Below are 21,291 nucleotides of genomic sequence, written 5' to 3'. Positions count from 1 at the left end.
TATATCTTCTTTATAGTTATGTGCAGATACCAACCTGAGCAACATGCAGAGACAATTGGCACTTGAGGTCATTGTTACCCTTTCTGAGACAGCAGCAGCTATGTTAAGGAAACATACAAGTATTGTTGCCCAAGCTAGTAAGTACAGTAATCATTTTCTGTCTGTAATTGACTAGAATCCACTGGATTGTGTTTAGAAATATTCTCTTTTTTTCTCTCAGTACCACAGATGCTGGCAATGATGGTAGACTTGGAAGATGATGAAGACTGGTCTAATGCTGATGAATTGGAAGATGATGATTTTGACAGGTATACTTATATGTATATTGCAATTGGCAGCTTTAAAACGATTAAAATTGCTTGTAAATGATTAATATTCACTTCGAGATGATGCTTGCAGTATCATTTCCACTCTTCTCATTAAGTGAAATAAAATAAGATTTGTTTGCTACTGTTGCTTAGCAGTGAATCCTGCCTGGTAAATGGCAAAGGGCTGCTTCTTCAACAGCTTAAGGAACAGGGGTATTTACGTTTTGTTTCCGTTTTTTGCTCTCCTTCCGAGAGCCATAACTTTATTTTTCCATCAGTATGGCCATGTGAGGGCTTGTTTTTTGCGGCATGAGCTTTACGACGCCATTGCTTTGTACTAAAAAAAATGGTGAAATTATTATTTTTTTTATTTATTTTTTTTAAGTGCGGTGAAATAGCAAAATATTTTTTTTACACCATGCTCACTAAATGCTAAAACTGACTTGCCATTATGATTCCCCAGGTCATTACGTTTTTGAAGATCCCAAACCTGTATAGTTTCTTTTTTACTTAAAGGGAACCTGTCACCCCCAAAATCGAAGATGAGGTAAGCCCACCAGCATCAGGGGCTTATCTACAGCATTCTGTAATGCTGTAGTTAAGCCCCCGATGTATCCTGAAAGATGAGAAAGAGGTTAGATTATACTCACCTGGGGAGGGGGTCTGATCCGATGGGCGTCACGGTCCGGGGCCTCCTATCTTCATAGGATGACGTCCTCTTCTTGTATTCACGCTGCGGCTCCGGCGCAGGCATACTCTGTCTGCCCTGTTGAGGGCAGAGCAAAGTACTGCAGTGCGCAGGCGCTGGGCCTCTGACCTTTCCCAGCACCTGTGCACTGCAGTGCTTTGCTCTGCCCTCAGCAGGGCAGACAAAGTACGCCTGCGCCGGAGTTGCAGCGTGAATACAAGAAGAGGATGTCATCGTAAGAAGATGGGAGGCCCCCGGACTGCATCGCCCTTCGGACCGAACCACAGCGGGTCCGCCCCTGGGTGAGTATAATCTAACCTCTTTTTGTCATCTTTCAGGATACATCGTGGGCTTATCTACAGCATTCCAGAATACTGTAGATAAGCCCCTGATGCTGGTGGTCTTAGCTCATCTTCTATTTTGGGGGTGACAGGTTCCCTTTAAGTGGTTATTTAAAAAATCCAAAGTTTGTCAAAATAAAAAGGCCCCATTTTCCAAGACCCATAGCGTTGCCGTTTTTTCGGGGTTTGGGTGAGGGCTTATTTTTTGCAACGAGGTGACGTTTTTGACACCATTTTGGGATAGATACGAGGTTTTGATTGACTGTTATTGCATTTTATTGCAATGTTGCAGCGACCCCCCAAAAAAGCTGTTTCTAATTTTTTTTTTCTCTCGTTACGCCGTTTACCGATCAGATAAATTATTTTTTTTATCTTGATAGATCGGCAAATATCTGTATTTTTTTATTTTATTTTTATTTTGAATGGGGCAAAAGGGGTGATTTGAATTTTTTATATATAATTTTTTTTAAATGTTTAAAAACCTTTTTTTTTTTTTTTGCTTCAATAGTCTCCATGGGAGACTAGGAGCTGCGATCATCTGAATGCTCGTATTACACATAGCAAGCAGGGCTGCAGCCTTTGTGTGTAACAAAAATGCTCATCTGCTATGAGCGGCGATGGGCGGACTAAGACACGCATCTGTTTTGTGCAAGTTAAATGCTGCTATCAGAGATTGATAGCAGCATTTAGCTAGTTAACAGCTGCAGATGGACAGAATTCCACCCATGGCTGTTAAAGGCACATGATAGCTCATCAGATCAACTGTCACGTCAGAAGAGATGCAGGCTCCTCTCCGGAGCCCGCACTAAAGATGTGGAGGTGACATGATGAACATGGCATGTCATAGGCTGTTAAGGGGTTAAAACTAACAAAATAAAATAACTGTCTTAACCTTCCATCTTAGATGTGGTCACATTTGATAGAGAAATAGTCCTGTGCGTAGAGATTTCCCTTATTCCATCTAAATGATGCACCCTCAATACATCCCATTGTAAGTCAACTAGGCCAACTACATCCAGCAGTAGATATGAAACATACAGAAACGCATTTCTGTTAGATTTTCTTTGTAGGTTTCGTTCCTGGTATTGGCTTAGAAATACAACCATGAATCAAACATGAAAAAGTCTCTGAGGCTTTAGGGTATGTGCACACGTTTCAGATTTCCTGCAGATCCACAGCGTTTTTTTGTGGTGCAGAAACGCTGCAGATCCGCAAGTGATTTACAGTACAATGTAAATCAATAGGGAAAAAAATGCTGTGCTCATGGTGCGGAAAATTCAGTGCGGAAACGCTGCTGATTAAATGGAGGAGCATGTCACTACTTTTTTGCCGATCTTCAGCGTTTTTGTACCCATTTCATTATAGAAATCAGCAGGGGTAAAAAAACGCAGCAAATCCGCACAAAAAACGCGTCAAATCTTCACCTGCGTTTTCTGGCAAAAGATGCAGAATCCGCACCAAAAATTCCTAAATCTAATCCGCAACTTGGGCACACACAGCCTTATTCAGATGTCAGTGATTTTTGACAAGCACACAAAAACGGCCTGAGTTTACTCAGTGTTTTTGATCAGTCATCAGAGATTGGTCTGTGTGCCACTTCTTGCCCTCAGAGTTTAATTAGTTTCATCAGTTTTTCTCGGCTAAAAAAAGTTTTCTCAACCTTTTACCAATCAGTGAAAAACTACACAACGCACAATGACATCCAAGGGCGGATTGATTTATTTTTTAAAAAACAGTCCATTGTTGATTTTAATCTGAGAATCTGATTGATTGGAAATGTGAACAGCCCAGTAGACTACAATAGGCATGAGTTCTATCTGTGAAATTGATGGATAGAGCTCATACACAAAAAGCTCATGTCTGAATGATGCCTTAGTCTGCTTTTTATTTTGTTTTTGGCAGACATTTGCATTGCAGGTGCTAATACCTTTTTGCAACAACTCCTCTTGTATGTTTCTCTTGTAGCAATACACATATCATCCATGCTTTATTGATAAAAATGCCTTAATGGTAAACTTGGGAGCTAGCTTTGCAAATTTCTTACCTTGCTAATTTTCAGTAATATCCGCAATTTAATGAAAAATTGCTGCAAAATATGGCAAACATGCATTTTTTTTAAAGTAAAAAATGGCTAATCATTGTAAACTATAAACATTTTGTTTCTTTATTCCAGCAATGCTGTAGCAGGTGAAAGTGCCTTGGACAGAATGGCCTGTGGTCTAGGTGGAAAAATTGTTCTTCCCATGATAAAGGAGCACATCATGCAGATGCTACAAAACCGTGAGTAGCACAGATTACTGTTAAGCTACATAACAATTGACTGTCAGTTCTGTTGCTGTGGTGATAGATAATCTGTATGTGATAATCCTGAGGTTATTGGCAGCAATTAAGATTAGGTGCAGTGTAATACTGTTATGGGCTGTAATTGTGCACACACTGCATCCTGTCATGCAGGGTTTAAAGTACCGTATATACTCGAGTATAAGCCGAGATATTCAGCCCACTTTTTTTGGGCTGAAAGTCCCCGTCTCGGCTTATACTCGAGTCATACCCAGGGGTCAGCAGGGGAGGGGAGCGGGGGCAGTCTAATTATACTCACCTGCTCCTGGCGCGCGCGGTGCCTGCACGTCCCTGGCACCCCAGCTTCTTCCTGTACTGAGCGGTCAAGTGGTACCGCTCATTACAGTAATGAATATGCGGCTCCACCTCCCATAGGGGTGGAGCTGCATATTCATTACTGTAATGAGTGGTAATGGTGACCGCTCAGTACAGGAAGAAGCTGGGGAACCAGGGACTGCACAGCGCCAGGAGCAGGTGAGTATAATGGGGAGGGGAGCACTGCACGGTATTCACCTGCTCCCCGTTCCGGCGCCGCTCCGTCTTCAGCGTCTTCTGCAGTGACGCTCAGGTCAGAGGGTGCGGTGACGTAGTTAGTGCTGCCTGAGTGTCAGTGCCGAAGACGCTCAAGATGGAGCAGCGCCGGAACGAAGTCAGGTGAATATTGAAAGTACCCGGGGGCCTGAGCGACTGAGAGGGGAGTATGTGATTTTTTTTTATTTTTTTTTTTATCGCAGCAGCAGCAAATGGGGAAAGTGTCTGTATGGAGCATCTTTGGGGCCATAGCGTTTTTGCAGCACTATATGGGGCAAGTGTCTGTATGGGGCCATAATCAACGTTTGTGCAGCACTATATGGGGCAAGTGTCTGTATGAGGCCATAACGTTTGTGCAGCACTATATGGGGCCATAATCAACGTTTGTGCAGCACTATATGGGGCAAGTGTCTGTATGGAGCATCTTATGGGACCATAATCAACGTTTGTGCAGCACTATATGGGGCAAATATCTTTATGGAGCATCTTATGGGGCCATAATCAACTTTTGTGCAGCATTCTATTAGGCAAATGTGTCTATGGAGCATCTTATGGGGCCATTATTACCCTTTACGCAGGATTATATGGGGCTCCTGATTCAATATGGATATTCAAAAACACTTAACCTACTGATGTCTCAATTAATTTTACTTTTATTGGTACCTATTTTTACTTTTGACACTTACCGGTAGCTGCTGCATTTCCCACCCTAGGCTTATACTCGAGTCATTAAGTTTTCCCAGTTTTTTGTGGCAAAATTGGGGGCGGGGGGTTTGGGGGGTCGGCTTATACTCGGGTCGGCTTATACTCGAGTATATACGGTAGTAACGACCTCTTTAAAATATTTTGGTCATTCTATGAACTATTTTTATTCATTGCTTATATAGTGCTATCTTACTCCGCAGCGCTTTACATACATTATCATTGCTGTCCCCAATTAGGCTCACAATCCAAATATTATACGATTACATGTATGGTAGGTCACTAGTCTTTACTTTTTTTAATGCACCTTTTTAAAGCCTCTGAAAATGTCTTAGAGCGCATACTACTTAGAGACTACTACTCCCATCAGCCGATGCCTGCTGCCCAACTGTGATAGGCACCCCTCATGGGAGCAGTAGTCTCTCGTCAGCCGGTGACTGCGCTCAAACTCAAAAATTAAAATAATTCAATACATATTTAAATAAAAATACACACCATACTCTCCTAACACCAAATCCCTGAAGCCCTTGTATCCTATGAAAAATTTTAAATAAAAAAACATATACTCACTTTAATTCCCTTATTGACTCCTCTCCATTACTAATCTCTGGGCTTGGTATCACCTGACAACACAAAAGTGAAAACCAACCCTCACTTTCCCCCAACTGTCACCCCCACTTGCCTCTGTACCAGGTCAAGTTGGAAGAGCGAGTCTCAAAGCCAGAACTAGCAAATCTTATGAATGCGTCATTTCTGGGGCGGCTGAGAGCTTATGTTTTTAGTCTGGAAGGGAGCCAATATCCATGGCCCCCTTCCCTGCCTATTAACCCCTTAGTGACAGAGCCAATTTGGTACTTAATGACCGAGCCAATTTTTACAATTCTGACCACTGTCACTTTGAGGTTATAACTCTGGAACGCTTCAACGGATCCCGCTGATTCTGAGATTGTTTTTTCGTGACATATTGTACTTCATGTTAGTGGTAACATTTCTTCGATATTACTTGCGATTATTTATGAAAAAAACGGAAATATGGCAAAAAAATTTAAAATTTTGCAATTTTCAAACTTTGTATTTTTATGCCCTTAAATCAGAGAGATATGTCACGAAAAATAGTTAATAAATAACATTTCCCACATGTCTACTTTACATCAGCACAATTCTGGAAACAAAATTTTTTTTTTTGTTAGGGAGTTATAAGGGTTAAAAGTTGACCAGCAATTTCTCATTTTTACAACACCATTTTTTTTTTAGGGACTACATCACATTTGAAGTCATTTTGAGGGGTCTATATGATAGAAAATACCCAAGTGTGACACCATTCTAAAAACTACACCCCTCAAGGTTCTCAAAACCACATTCAAGAAGTTTATTAACCCTTTACGTGCTTCACAGGAACTGAAACATTGTGGAAGGAAAAAATGAACATTTAACTTTTTTTTGCAAACCTCTTAATTCAGAACCATTTTTTTTATTTTCACAAGTGTAAAAACAGAAATGTAACCATACATTTTGTTATGCAATTTCTCCTGAATACGCCTATACCCCATATGTGGGGGTACACCACTTTTTGGGCGCACCGCAGAACTTAGAAGTGAAGGAGCGCCGTTTGACTTTTTCAATGCAGAAAAAGAAGGCTGGAATTGAGATCGGACGCCATGTCACGTTTAGAGATCCCCTGATGTGCCTAAACAGTGGAAACTCCACACAAGTGACACCATTTTGGAAACTAGACCCCTTAAGGAACTTATCTAGATGTGTGGTGAGCACTTTGAACCCCCATGTGCTTCACAGAAGTTTATAACGTAGAGCCGTGAAAATAAAAAATCGCTTTTGTTTACACAAAAATGATCTTTTCGCCCACAAATTCTTATTTTCACAAGGGTAACAGGAGAAATTAGACCACAAAAGTTGTTGTGCGATTTCTCCTGAATACGTCGATACCCCATATGTGAGGGTAAACCACTGTTTGGGCGCACCGCAGAGCTTGGAAGTGAAGGAGCGCCGTTTTACTTTTTCAATGTAGAATTGGCTGGAATTGAGATTGGACGCCATGTCGCGTTTGGAGAGCCCCTGATGTGCCTAAACAGTGGAAACCCCCCACAAGTGACCCCCATTTTGGAAACTAGACCCCTTAAGGAACTTATCTAGATGTGTGGTGAGCACTTTGAATGCCCAACTGCTTCACAGAAGTTTAGAATGCAGAGTCGTGAAAATAAAAAATATTTTTTTTCCCACAAAAAAGATTTTTTAGCCCCCAAGTTTTTATTTTCACAAGGGTAACAGGAGAAATTGGACTGCAGTAGTTGTTGTCCAATTTATCCCGAGTACGCTGATGCGCCATATGTGGGGGTAAACCACTGTTTGGGCGCACGGCAGAGCTCGGAAGGGAACGAGCGCCGTTTTGGAATGCAGACTTAGATAGAATGGTCTGTGGGCGTTATGTTGCGTTTGCAGAGCCCCTGATGTACCTAAACAGTAGTAACCCCCCACAAGTGACCCCGTTTTGGAAACTAGACCCCCCAAGGAACTTATATAGATGTGTGGTGAGAACTTTGAATGCCCAAGTGCTTCACAGAAGTTTATAATGCAGAGTCATAAAAAATATATATATATATGTATGTATATATATATATATATATATATATATATATATATATATTTCCACAAAAAAGATTTTGTAGCCCCCAAGTTTTTATTTTCACAAGGGTAACAAGAGAAATTGGACCCCAGAAGTTGTTGTCCAATTTATCCCGAGTACGCTGATGCCCCATATGTGGGGGTAACCCACTGTTTGGGCGCACGGCAGAGCTCAGAAGGGAGGGAGCACCATTTGACTTTTTGAGCGCAAAATTGGCTGTCGTGTTTGGAGACCCCCTGATGTACCTAAACAGTGGAAACCCCCCAATTCTAGCTCCAACCCTAACCCCAACACACCCCTAACCCTAATCCCAACCTGATCCATAATCCTAATCACAACCCTTACTCCAAAACAACCCTAATGTCAACCCTAACCATAACCCTAATCAAAACCCTAAATCCAACACACCCCTAATCCTAATCTCAACCCTAACCTCAAACCTAACCCTAATCCCAATACACCCCTAATCACAACACTAACCTTAACCCTAATCCCAAACCTAACCCTAATCCCAAGCGTAACCCTAATGCCAACCCTAACCCTAATCCCAACTCTAACCCTAACTTTAGCCCCAACCCTAGCCCTAACTTTAGCCCTAACCCTAGCCCTAAGGCTACTTTCACACTTGCGTCGTTTGGCATCCGTCGCAATCCGTCGTTTTGGACAAGAAACGGATCCTGCAAATGTGCCCGCAGGATGCGTTTTTTGCCCATAGACTTGTATTGTCGACGGATCGTGACGGATGGCCACACGTCGCGTCCGTCGTGCACTGGATCAGTTGTGTTTTGGCGGACCGTCGGCACAAAAAAACGTTCAATGAAACGTTTTTTTGTACGTCGCATGCGCCATTTCTTACCGCGCATGCGTGGCTGTAACTCCGCCCCCTCCTCCCCAGGACATAGATTGGGCAGCGGATGAGTTGAAAAACTACAGCCGCTGCCCACGTTGTGCACAATTTTCACAACGTGCGTCGGTATGTCGGGCCGACGCATTGCGACGGCCCCGTACCGACGTAAGTGTGAAAGAAGCCTAACCCTAAATTTAGCCCTAACCCTAAATTTAGCCCCAACCCTAGCCCTAAATTTAGCCCTAACCCTAGCCCTAATTTTAGCCCCAACTGCTGTTCTCCTGCCGGCCAGCAGATGGAGACAGATGGCGGGCACACTGCGCATGCGCCCGCCATTTTCTTTTGCCGGTGGCCAGGAGGAGCAGCAGGAGGATCCAGGGACACAGGTGAGTATGATAGGGTCCCCGAATCTCCCTATTTCTCTGTCCTCTGATGTGCGATCACATCAGAGGACAGAGAATTAAACTTTACTTTTTTTTTTTTTTTGCGGTCGCCGGTAAACAGTTAATTACCAGCGATCGCAAAACAGGGGTCGGTAAAACCGACCCCGATCATGCTCTTTGGGGTCTCGGCTACCCCCGGCAGCCGAGACCCCAAAGATTCTTGCGGGGGCGGGCGCACTGCGCATGCGCCTGCCATTTTGAAGATGGCGGCGCCCACCGGGAGCCACGAGGAGCACCGGGGGAGATAGGTGAGTATTGGGGGGCTACCTGGGACCCCTTTTCTCTGTCCTCCGATGTGCGATCACATCGGAGGACAAAGAAATTAAAGAGATCGCGTTTTTGTTTTTTTTTTTTTTTTTTTTTTGCGATCGCCGGTAAACGGTTAATTACCGGCGATCGCAAATGCGGGGTGGGTAAAAGAAACCCCGAATCATGTTCTCTGGGGTCTCTGCTACCCCCGGCAGCTGAGACCCCGGAGAAAATCCGACTCCGGGGGGCGCTATTTACTTTTTCCACAGCGCCGTTAATTAACGGCGCTGTGGTTTAAGTACCCTTAGCGGCCGCCGTTAAAAGGCGTATCGGCGGTCGCTAAGGGGTTAAAATCAGCACGCAGCTGTCTGCCTAGCCTTTGCTGGTTAGATTTTATAGGGGGACCCTACGTCTATTTTTTTTATTTCTTGGGTCCCCGTTATCTAGCCGGTAAAAGCTAAGCAAATAGCTGTGAGCCGATATTAATAGCCTGGGAACCTTTGTCTATTGGCTCCTTCCCGGAATATTAACATCAGCCGTCAGCTTTCCCTCCGCTGGTTATGAAAATTGTGGGAGATGCAATTTTTTTTTTCATTATTTGTAAAAATTTAACTAATATTGTGGTGCATTCTGATTTCTGACAGTTGCTGTTTGGCTACAGCCTATGGGAAGAAGGAATCAATGTCACCATTACACACTGAATGGGAAACCACTGGGTAAATCTGACAGGGAGAAGGACTTGGGGATCCTAGTTAATGATAAACTTACCTGGAGCAGCCAGTGCCAGGCAGCAGCTGCCAAGGCAAACCGGATCATGGGGTGCATTAAAAGAGGTCTGGATACACATGATGAGAGCATTATACTGCCTCTGTACAAATCCCTAGTTAGACCGCACATGGAGTACTGTGTCCAGTTTTGGGCACCGGTGCTCAGGAAGGATATAATGGAACTAGAGAGAGTACAAAGGAGGGCAACAAAATTAATAAAGGGGATGGGAGAACTACAATACCCAGATAGATTAGCGAAATTAGGATTATTTAGTCTAGAAAAAATTCGACTGAGGGGCGATCTAATAACCATGTATAAGTATATAAGGGGACAATACAAATATCTCGCTGAGGATCTGTTTATACCAAGGAAGGTGACGGGCACAAGGGGGCATTCTTTGCGTCTGGAGGAGAGAAGGTTTTTCCACCAACATAGAAGAGGATTCTTTACTGTTAGGGCAGTGAGAATCTGGAATTGCTTGCCTGAGGAGTTGGTGATGGCGAACTCAGTCGAGGGGTTCAAGAGAGGCCTGGATGTCTTCCTGGAGCAGAACAATATTGTATCATACAATTAGGTTCTGTAGAAGGACGTAGATCTGGGGATTTATTATGATGGAATATAGGCTGAACTGGATGGACAAATGTCTTTTATCGGCCTTACTAACTATGTTACTATGTAGGCTCATGCTGTTAATGCTCCATTACTAAAGCTAGGGCTTAACGTACCGTCACACATAACGATATCGTTAACGATATCGTTGCTTTTCGTGACGTAGCAACGATATCGTTAACGAAATCGTTATGCGTGACAGCGACCTACGATCAGGCCCCTGCTGGGAGATCGTTGGTTGCTGGAAAAGTCCAGGACTTCATTTCGTCGCTGGATCTCCCGATGACATCGCTGAATCGGCGTGTGTGACGCCGATTCAGCGATGTCTTCACTGGTAACCAGGGTAAACATCGGGTTACTAAGCGCAGGGCCGCGCTTAGTAACCCGATGTTTACCCTGGTTACCATTGTAAATGTAAAAAAAAAAACACTACATACTTACATTCCGGTGTCTGGTCACGTCCCTCGCCTTCAGCTTCCCACACTGACTGTGAGCGCCGGCCATAAAGCAGAGCACAGCAGTGACGTCACCGCTGTGCTTTACAGCCGGCGCTCAGTCAGTGCGGGAAGCTGAAGGCGAGGGACGTGACCAGACACCGGAATGTAAGTATGTAGTTTTTTTTTTTTTACATTTACAATGGTAACCAAGGTAAACATCGGGTTACTAAGCGCGGCCCTGCGCTTAGTAACCCGATGTTTACCCTGGTTACCCGGGGACTTCGGCATTTTTGGTCGCTGGAGAGCTGTCTGTGTGACAGCTCTCCAGCGACAAAACAGCAACGCTGCAGCGATCGGCATTGTCTAGATCGCTGCAGAGTTGCTTAATGTGACTGTACCTTTAGTGTCAATGACAGACAGCTGCTGACACCAACCCCTAATCCCATTATGCTAATGCCACTGCATTAGAATGAAAAAGGTGTTGAAAGCAGAAATTAACACCTGCAAAGCCATTATACTAATTACACACAAAAGACCAAAGTCTGATTAGCAATATTGTGTGTAGGCTCCTGCCCTTTGCTCACCATGGCTGCTTGATTACTATCCTTCCATCCCTACCAGTCCTATTTCAGTTGTGTTGTTTTTTTTTTTTTTTTGTTTTTTTTATATTTCTTAAATCTTGATGGAAAAACTTAATGAATTATTTAGGTACAGTAAATGCTTTTGTATTCTTTTCCTTCAGCTGACTGGAAATACAGACATGCTGGACTAATGGCGTTATCAGCCATTGGGGAAGGTTGTCACCAGCAGATGGAAGGCATCCTTAATGAGATGGTCAACTTTGTATTGCTCTTTCTTCAAGACCCGGTAAATTGTCAATGCTTTTATAAAACTTGTGAAATATCTAAAACTAAAAACTCGACAGATACTCGTCCTCCCTTGGTCAGTGCCGGCTCACTGCCGCTCCTTCAGTCCTGCTGCAGCCGCTCCAGCCAGTTACTGCGCTCAGGAGTTATGCCAAAGTTGACCATATGCCCTACTGAGCTTGTGTTGACAACTGTTAACGTGACGTCACTGCTGCAGCCAGAACCCTGGGACTCGACACAGAGACTGATGAGTACACTTTGAATTTATTTTTTATTTTTGCACAGTTTGGAGCCCACTCTCTATAGAAAGTAGAGAACCGCTTTAACATCTGCTAGTTCTCACACTACATAAGCCTTTATATTTTTTTTTCTTTATTTTTTCCTGCTGTAGTATGCAGCTGAATTTTTACCTTTGTAAAATATTAGAAACCTGACTAAGCCTGTAACTTGTTTTCCTTTCAGCACCCCAGAGTACGCTATGCTGCATGCAACGCTATTGGACAGATGGCAACTGATTTTGCTCCTGCATTTCAGAAAAAGTTTCATGAAAAGGTAAAGTTTAAATGTTAGTACCAGTAAGCAAATGGATCAAAACTTGCAAAATGTCATATTTTCATAACGTATTGTAAGGTGGCAGTTGGATAGGTCCTGGACGGGGCAGTATGTGTCCTCGAGGTGCCAAGCCTCGGTGATGTAGGACCCCGAGAAGCTTGCTCCAGCACACATAGTGCTGAAAGGTGTTTTAATGGGCAGGGATTATGGGTCCGGGTTTTACAAGCAGCTGAAGGAAAGGGGGGCAATCAGCTGCTCACTTACCTCCAGTGCAGGTCTTGAAATGTCTGATTTAAGACAGCTGAGGCGTTCTCACTCCGTTTGTGTTTTGCAAGGTGATGAGGCCTTGCATGTGCTGCTGAGAGCCTGCTGCGGAGTCGTGCTGGATATGGACTGGTTATTTTTCGTTTTGTTCTGTTATACCTTTTGTTTACTTGGAAGAGGCGGTCTTGATTTTGTTAACCCTGACGATTTATGAACTTTTTTTTTTTTTAAATCTTTTTATTAGTTTTGTAAATACAATACAAACCAAACATTACCATCAAAGGTCATATGGAAGAATAACAATATTGAATGATTTTGTAACCCCAATTCCCCCCCCCCCCTCTCCCCCCCACCACCACCACTCACATAAACAAATCCAGAGGACCACGTACTCTGCATGCGCGAGACCATAGAGGTGTCTTATGGAATTGGCGATCTGCCACCTATCCGCTGCAAAAGATACCATTGAGTATTTTCAAAGTGTACTCTCAGTTTCTCCCTAGTCTCTAGAGGAAGCGAAGGGATGAAAGTAGCCCATGTGGATAAGAATCTACCCGATTGTTTCTCTCTGTTAGTCAGTGCGTCCAGCCACTCCATCCTGAATATGAACTGGATTTTAGTGTGGATGAAAGACAGCGAAGGGACCATTGGACTCAACCACTGGTGCAAAATGCTTTTCCTGGTTGCCGAGGCCCAAATCATAAGTGTTGCTTTAAGGTGTCTAGGTATTTTGTGGGATGCCTCGTCTAGAATATTAAAAATAGCCCATTGTGGGGTAAGCGTGAAACTAACTTCGCACATTCTCTGCAATTCATTGTGTACCTCTCCCCACAACCTCTGAATATGAGTGCAGCTCCATAGGTGATGGTATATGTCGGTTTTGCGGGATTTGCATTTGGAGCACAAATAAGTGGTGTGAGGGGACATCTTAGACTGCAGGAATGGTTTAATGTAGGCTCTGTGTAGTATTAAGAGTGCCATGTCAGTATAGCTGCTGTATGGCAGAGTCTTTCTTTGTGCCATAGTGGCCTCAAAGAGATCTCCCACCTCCAGGCATGGCATGTCCTTCAGCCATCTTGCCACTCCGGTGAGTTTCCCCTCCCCCACCCATTTTCTACGTAATATTGAGTAAATGTTGCTTATAGATGCCGGATGGGATTTTGCATTTCGAATAAACCCATCTTGGTTAGACCTCCCCTCCACCACCCCTCCCGTCGATTGACATTTCTGTGCCAAGCTGCGCGCCTGTAGATATAGGAACGGTCGGTTGCTAAATAGTGGGAAGCGTTGTGACGCCATTTCGAAGGACAGTATTGAAAAATTAAGATCCATGAGATCTATTACCTGCCTGCATCCCTGGGAAGCCAAAAGTTTATAAAAAGATGGTGCAGAGCCCCTCAAGAACCCAGGATTTCCCAAAAAGGACTGGTAGGGGGACAAATTGTATTTTAGTTTACAAATCTTTCTGCAGTGTCGCCAAGTTAGCAACATTTGCCAAAGCGATGGGTGCTCCCGAACTCCCTCTGGGAGATCCTCCCCACTCAGGTGTAATAAAGCAGGCAACGAGATATGTGGGTAGAATTGTTGTTCTAAGTCAACATTTGCAAAGTGAGAGATACCCCTGATCCAGTCAATTGCGTATCTAAAATTAGCCGCTAAGTTGTATCTTCCCAAGTCAGGGAAATTTATACCACCCTCCAGTCTCGTCGCCTGTAATCTTGCAAGACTTATGCATGTTCTGCCTCCAACCCCCCCAAATAAATTTTCGAAAGTTTAGGTTCAACAAGCCCGGATCCGACCGGGACAAGAGAAGGGGCAACGTCTAAAAGGCATGTAGCAATTTAGGAAACACTATCATTTTAATTAAATGGCATCTCCCAGAAAATGACAGTGTGAAGTGTTTCCATGAATGAAGGAGGTTAATTATGGAGAAGATTAGTGGTTTATTGTTGGCTCTATAGAGTAGATGGGTCTGCAGGCAACCTTATCCCCAAGTATTTGATAGATTCCTGACACCAGTGGAATGGGAATGAGGGATCACCCAGCCTCCCAGACTTGAAAATCGCCAAGGCTTCGGATTTACTATAGTTCACCTTGAATCCAGAGCATTTACCAAATCTTTCTAAAATAAGCATGATGGCCGGGATTGCCTTCGCTGGGTTGGAAATGAATAAAAGAACATCATTTGCAAAGGCTGAGATTTTTATGGCTGTGGCTCCCACCCCCACCCCCTCAAACTTCACCTCATTCTGTAGTGTTCTCAGGAAAGGGTCTAATGCTATGTTAAACAAGAGTGGAGACAAAGGGCAGCCCTGACGTGTCCCCCGCTGAATCTCAAAGGGTCTAGATAATATGTTGTTCACGGACATCCTGGACAGTGGCTGTTTATAAATTGATTTAACAGCTTCACAAAACCACGGGCCAAACTCTCTGAATGAAAGTAGGTCGTATAGGTAATCCCACTCTACCCTATCGAACGCCTTATCAGCGTCGAGACTGACCACGATAGTTTTCATATGTTTATGCGCTCTACTGTAAGATATGACACCCAGAGCTGTCCTGATGTTGTACGTGATGGATTTCCCATGAATGAATCCAGTTTGTTGTGGCGAAATTAATTTTGGGATTATTTTCTGTAATCTATCTGGCAGAATTTTTGTAAATATTTTAAAATCCGAATTTAATAACGAGATAGGTCTATATCCTTCCACTTGCGTGTGGTCTTTGCCTGGTTTTGGGAGAACAATAACCACCGCCTCATTAAACCGATCCGGCAAATGGCCAAATTTAACTATGTTATTAAATAACTCGCTCAGATGAGGAGCTATATATGTACCCAGAATCTTATAATGTTCATTACTGAATCCGTCTGGGCCTGGTGCTTTAGACAATTTGAGTTTAGTTATGACCTGCAAAATCTCTGAGGATGTTACTGGGGAGTTAATAGTCTCCCTCTCCTCCTCCGTGAGTGCTGGTGCAAGGTGGTTTTTAAGGAATTCCCCGCTCCCCCTCCCTCCTCCCGGGTCCGACCCGTATAATTCGCCAAAAAAAGATCAGAATTCATTCACTATCTCTTCATTATTTGTTAGAATGTGACCATTACGTTGTTTTATTTTGTGTATTCTCGTTGCTTTCCTGTATGGCCTTGTAAGAGATGCCAACACCTTCCCTGGTTTGTTGCCCCATTTAAAATATTTTTGTTTTTGATAGTCCAAATTGAACATAGCCATTTCATGGTCTAGAGTGTCCGCCTCTTCCTTAGCCCTCAAAAATTTTTCTTTTGTCAGTGGGGTGTTATTTAGTTTAAAGTCTTTGTAAGTTTGGGTTACTAATTTTTGTGTTTCCACTACTCTTTTCATGATGTCTTTTTTTTTTTTTTTATGGCTAACGGAGATAATTTGACCCCTCAACACTGCCTTAGAGGCCATCCAAAACAAATGTGCGTCGTCACAATGGACTTGGTTATCGCTTTTATAGACCCCCCATGACATCTGCAAATATTTTTTAAAATCATCTGATTGGTTAAGGTATGATGGGAAGCGCCACCTCCTCTCCTGGTGAACTGGGGATGTTAGTTTAGATTGAAACGTTACCGGAGCATGATCTGAAATATGAATATTTTGTATATTTGACTGTGTTATCAGGGGTATCAGTGATTCGTGTAACAACCAGCAGTCAATCCTAGCGTGTGAGTCATGTACGTGGGAATAGTCCGTCTCCAAAGGGTGTTGCAGTCTCCAAATGTCAGTCAAGTCAAAGTGATCCATCAGTGATTGGACACCACTTCCCTGTGCCAATCGTTGTGCCTCCTTAGAGTTGGATCTATCCATGGAGATGTCTACTACCTCGTTAAAGTCGCCTCCCATAACCACCCGTGACGTATCCCACCCCGCCAAGCTCTCCAACAAATTAACCTGAAACTGAGCTTCAGACGTGTTTGGGGCGTATATGTTGACCAGAGTAAAACACATTCCTTCAATTATAATTTTAACCAGGAGGAATCTGCCCTGGGGGTCCTCTATGGCAGGGGTCCCCAACTCCAGTCCTCAAGGCCCACCAACATGTCATGTTTTCAGGATTTCCTTAGTCTTGCCCAGGTAATAATTGCATCACCTGTGCAATGCAAAGGAAATCCTGAAAACATGACCTGTTGGTGGGCCTTGAGGACTGGAGTTGGGGACCTCTGCTCTATGGTATCAAGTATCTCATAATTAAGGCCGTTATATATCAATATGGCTACTCCTCGCTGTTTTTTAGTGTATGAAGCCTCGGCACAAAGTGTGTATTTCCTACCAAGCAGAGAGGGGTGATTACCCTTGATCCAATGTGTTTCCTGAAGGAAAATGATATGGAAATTTTGTTTTTGTAAGAAGTTTAGAACTTTTTTCCTCTTAACTGGGGAGTTTAGTCCATTGACATTCCATGAGCACCATTGTATGGAGCGGATAGTGGTGTCTTTAGTGCCTGCCTGGTCAGTCATTACCCTATCCCTTTTCGGATAACCGCCAGACCCACCTGCAGAATTTGTAAGTGAGATCCCCACCCATCCCAGCGAGTGAGCGTGAGACCTCCCAGGACCAAACAGAAAAATGCGCGCGTGCAGAGCCCTTCCCTCCCCCCAAACTCCCTTCCCCAATTAAACTTTATAACTATAACAGATGCACTCAAACTCAAAGTGAGCATGACATAGAAAATAAACTTGCCTCCTAAGGGCATAAGAGTTTCAGCATAAACACGACATCACATAATAATGACAAGTTGAAGCAGCTCTTCTCATTCAGGAAATGTCAGCATTAGAACCAGCTCGGGGTGCTTCCCGAAGGAATTCCAGAGCCTTCCCTGGGTCACTAAAGGACCGATTTTTCCCCTCCATGACAAAACGCAAAATTGAGGGATATTGCAAGCTAAAGCGAATGTTTTTATCCACCAAAAGTTTACAAGCAGGGTTAAAGGCTTTACGTTTGACTGCCATTGCGGCCGAGTAGTCTTGGAACAGGAGTAGTTTGTGGTTCTCATACAACAGGGAGCGTTGTTTCCTAAATGCTGACAAAATGCGAACTTTTTTTTTTTTTTTTAATCAAATATTTTTATTAAACAGTAAGAAAAATATAAGTAGATTACATTACTGTAAACAGTACATACATATGTTCTGCATTTTCAATAAACTTTTTAATCCCAAACCAGTTTCCCTCCCCTCCCCCCCCATCCCCGGAGACCCAAGAAGAACCACTCCGATCCTCCCAAACGTCTATCCTTAACCAAGAACAAGAAGGTGTCATGTCAATACTGCTCCCACGGGGGCAGAGTACCCAAAAAACTAGAAAACAATCTCCAGATCACGCCGACTTGAGCCAAGGGTTCCACAACTTGTTGAAAAGGTCCATCTTGTTTCTTTTAGAATAAATGCTCTTCTCCAATGCCACGATATAGTCCACTTGTGTCATGAAATCTCTTCTCGTTGGTGGCTCTACCCTTATCCAAAACTTAGCGATCAACTTTCGAGCAATAAACAGCAATCTTGCAATGACTGTTTTGTACGAGTTATCAGTTACAATCTCCTCTACGTAACCCAATATGCATACCAAAGGATCCCGTGGTATCGAACATTTGTATGTTAGTCCCACTTTATTTAGCACCACGATCCAAAACGAGGACAGCCTGGGGCACTGCCACATCATATGGAGGATACCCGCCTCGGACTGCGAGCACCTAGGGCATTCGGAGTTAGGTCTCAGACCAGCTTTATACAACATGTCCGGAGTTCTATAAGCCCTATGAATGACCAACAGCTGTGACAGCCTCCCAGGCTCACTCATCGAGATCCTGGGCACGTATTCCAATATTGAGTCCCACTGATCGCCGTCAATCACCCCCAGGTCTGCCTCCCACTTTGCTCTAGCTCTGATAGGGTGCCCCTCTAAAAAGGAAAATAGAAGAAATTCATATATTCCTGAGATCACCCCCTTCGTGTCTTCCCCTATGAGGATAAAATCTAGCATTAGATCCACCTGGATCTCCATAGGCCCCTTCTTACATTGTGCCCGATATGCATGAGAGATGCGGTTGTATTGGTACAATTCAGAGCTTGGCAGCTGAAATTCCTCCTGTAGTGTTTCAAAATTCTTAATTCTACCTTGGTGCAAAGCTTGGCTTATCCGAGAAATTCCCGCTCCCTTCCAAACATGGAATCCCTCCATCTGTCTAAACTCCTGCAAGAGACAATTATTCCATATGGGCGAAAACCTAGTAAGTGCCCTCACACCCCTAATTCCTTTAACTTTGTCCCAAACCTTATGGATGAGCCTAACAGTGCAAAATTTAGTCCCCTTCTCTCGGAAATGCCCACCCTCCAAACCCTCAACTAGTACCCTTGACCCAATCAGTTTCCTCAGACTGCAGGGTGTCCGCTCCCAACCCGATTCCACACCCCATCCCCTAAAATGCTGACATTGTGAAGCCAAAAAATATAACCATGGGTTGGGCAGTGCCACTCCCCCCTCCGTCTTTGGTCTTAGTAGGATTTCCTGTTTAAATCTAGGACTTTTCCCTCCCCAAATCAGCTCGCCAAATAGAGATTTAATCCTCCGAAATCTATTCTGCGATATCCATATAGGGGAGTTGTGCAGCACGTAGAGAAGTTGCGGCATCACAATCATCTTTATTAGATTTATTCTACCAATGACCGATAAGTGTAACTTTTTCCACGCCTGAACCTTAATACGTATCTTCCGCAATAGTGGCGCCAAATTTAGTTCCTCAAAACTCGTCAGAGGCAACGCAATCTGAATCCCCAAATATTTAAATTTATCCACCAACCTCAACTTTGCATGAGATTCCCTCATAGCACTATTCTTATAATCCCCATCCACTAACATCATATTGGACTTTTCCCAATTGATTCTCAGGCCAGAGTAGCTCCCAAATTCTTCAATAATGGCCTCCGCCCCTGTCAGGGACTCCCCCGAATCCTCCAAGAAGAGCAAAATATCATCTGCGTATAACGCTACCTTCTCTTCCGAATCTCCGTACATAAATCCCCTCACCTCCCGGGAACCTCTAATTTTTGCAGCAAGGGGTTCCACCGCCAGGGCAAAAAGCAGTGGGGACAAAGGACAGCCCTGTCTAGTCCCCCTAGACAAAGAGAGAGTCTCAGAGAGGACGCCATTCACCCTTACCTTTGCCACCGGGGAAGAATACAGCAGCCGCACCCATGAGATGAACCTAGGTCCAAACCCCAAACGTTCCAACACTGTCCACAGATAACTCCACTCCACACAGTCAAAGGCTTTGTGGGCGTCCAAAGATGCCACAACCCGTTTGCCAGCATTATCTGAAGGGATTTGTAAATTTAAGAACAACCTTCTCAGGTTGATTGCCGTTGACTTGTTAGGCATGAAGCCTGACTGGTCAGGGTGCACCAATTTGTCTATCACCCTACTCAACCTATTTGCCAAGGCTTTTGCCAAAATCTTAATATCGGCAGTCAATAGTGAAATTGGTCTATAGGATTCTGGCATCAGTGGATCTTTATCAGCCTTAGGGATAACCACCACTATAGCCTCTCTCATCGACGAAGGCAACTCCCCTCTTTCCAGCGAGCTATTGTACACCCCCACCAGCCTGGCCAACAGAGTTTCTTTCAAGGTCTTATAAACCTCAGCTGGAATGCCGTCCGCTCCCGGGGCCTTACCCCCCGCAACACCTGCCAAGGCCACCCCCAATTCCTCCTCCCCAATCGGTTCCTCCAATAATTCACACTCCTCTCTACTCAACCGGGGCATATCAATTTCTTCCAAGTACCTCTCCATATCCTCTGATCCCTTCTCCACACTGGACGTATATAATTTTCCATAAAATTTCCTGAACACTTCCAGGATCTGCTCCCCCTGAGTAACCAACGTTCCCTCCTCCGTCTTAATAGAGTAAACATGTGAAGAGTCTCTTTGCGCGGATGCCACTACCGAGAGCAAGTGCCCCACTTTCTCCCCCTCCGAGTAGAAAGTTTCTCTCTGGAAGGCCCTCAACCTCTCCGCCTTTTTCAAAAATAACTGATCGACCTCCCGCTGAGCTGCCCTCATACGACTCTGAGATTCCCCGGTACGATGTTCCCCCAATGCCGCCTCTGCTGCTTTCAACTCCTCTAAAACGCCGTGATCCCGCTCTTTGGTCCTTGTCTTATGTCTTGAGATATCCCTAAACAAAATTCCCCTTAAATAAGCTTTCATGGTGTCCCACACTACATGGCATTCCGCGCTCCCTTCATTAATTTTGAAAAATTCCTCTATCTCTACTCCCACCTTTGCCATGTCCAAAATTTGTAGCCAGACTGGGTGAATTTTTCAACCCGCCCTCCTCAAACCAACCTGACCTGACAACTTTAGAGAGACCCAAACTGGGCTATGGTCTGATAAAATCCTGGGATTATATTCCACCCCGTTTAACAGTTCGTTCATCCTATCGTTACCCAAGGCAACATCAATTCTTGACATCGAGCCGTATGTAGTCGAGTAACAGGAATAGGAATATGTATTGGCATTGCGGACCCTCCATAAATCAATCCAACCAATTTCTCTGAGATAGTTACCAAAGGGAGTGTCATTACTGTCCCTGCGCTGTGATGCGTGGTTACTCTTGTCCCAGTGGTCATTTGCTATATTGTTTACATCACCCACCACCAGAAGGGGGATCCCATCCCAACCTCTTAT

The 21,291-nt window shown here is 44.1% G+C and overlaps 1 protein-coding gene across 1 annotated transcript in view; it reads left to right on the top strand.

The window, feature by feature from the left end:
• The window catches only part of IPO5 (importin 5), a 105,813-nt gene that overhangs the window by 39,811 nt on the left and 44,711 nt on the right, over window positions 1–21,291 (top strand). The window contains exons 8-12 of the mRNA XM_069758008.1: window positions 17–137; window positions 221–308; window positions 3,511–3,617; window positions 11,647–11,771; window positions 12,233–12,322. Of these exons, the coding sequence (XP_069614109.1) occupies window positions 17–137; window positions 221–308; window positions 3,511–3,617; window positions 11,647–11,771; window positions 12,233–12,322 (531 nt within the window). The remainder of the gene's footprint in view (window positions 1–16; window positions 138–220; window positions 309–3,510; window positions 3,618–11,646; window positions 11,772–12,232; window positions 12,323–21,291) is intronic.

Source organism: Ranitomeya imitator, chromosome 3 (assembly GCF_032444005.1).
Source record: "Ranitomeya imitator isolate aRanImi1 chromosome 3, aRanImi1.pri, whole genome shotgun sequence".
NCBI lineage: Eukaryota > Metazoa > Chordata > Amphibia > Anura > Dendrobatidae > Ranitomeya > Ranitomeya imitator.
This window is presented reverse-complemented; position numbering and strand designations above follow the sequence as displayed.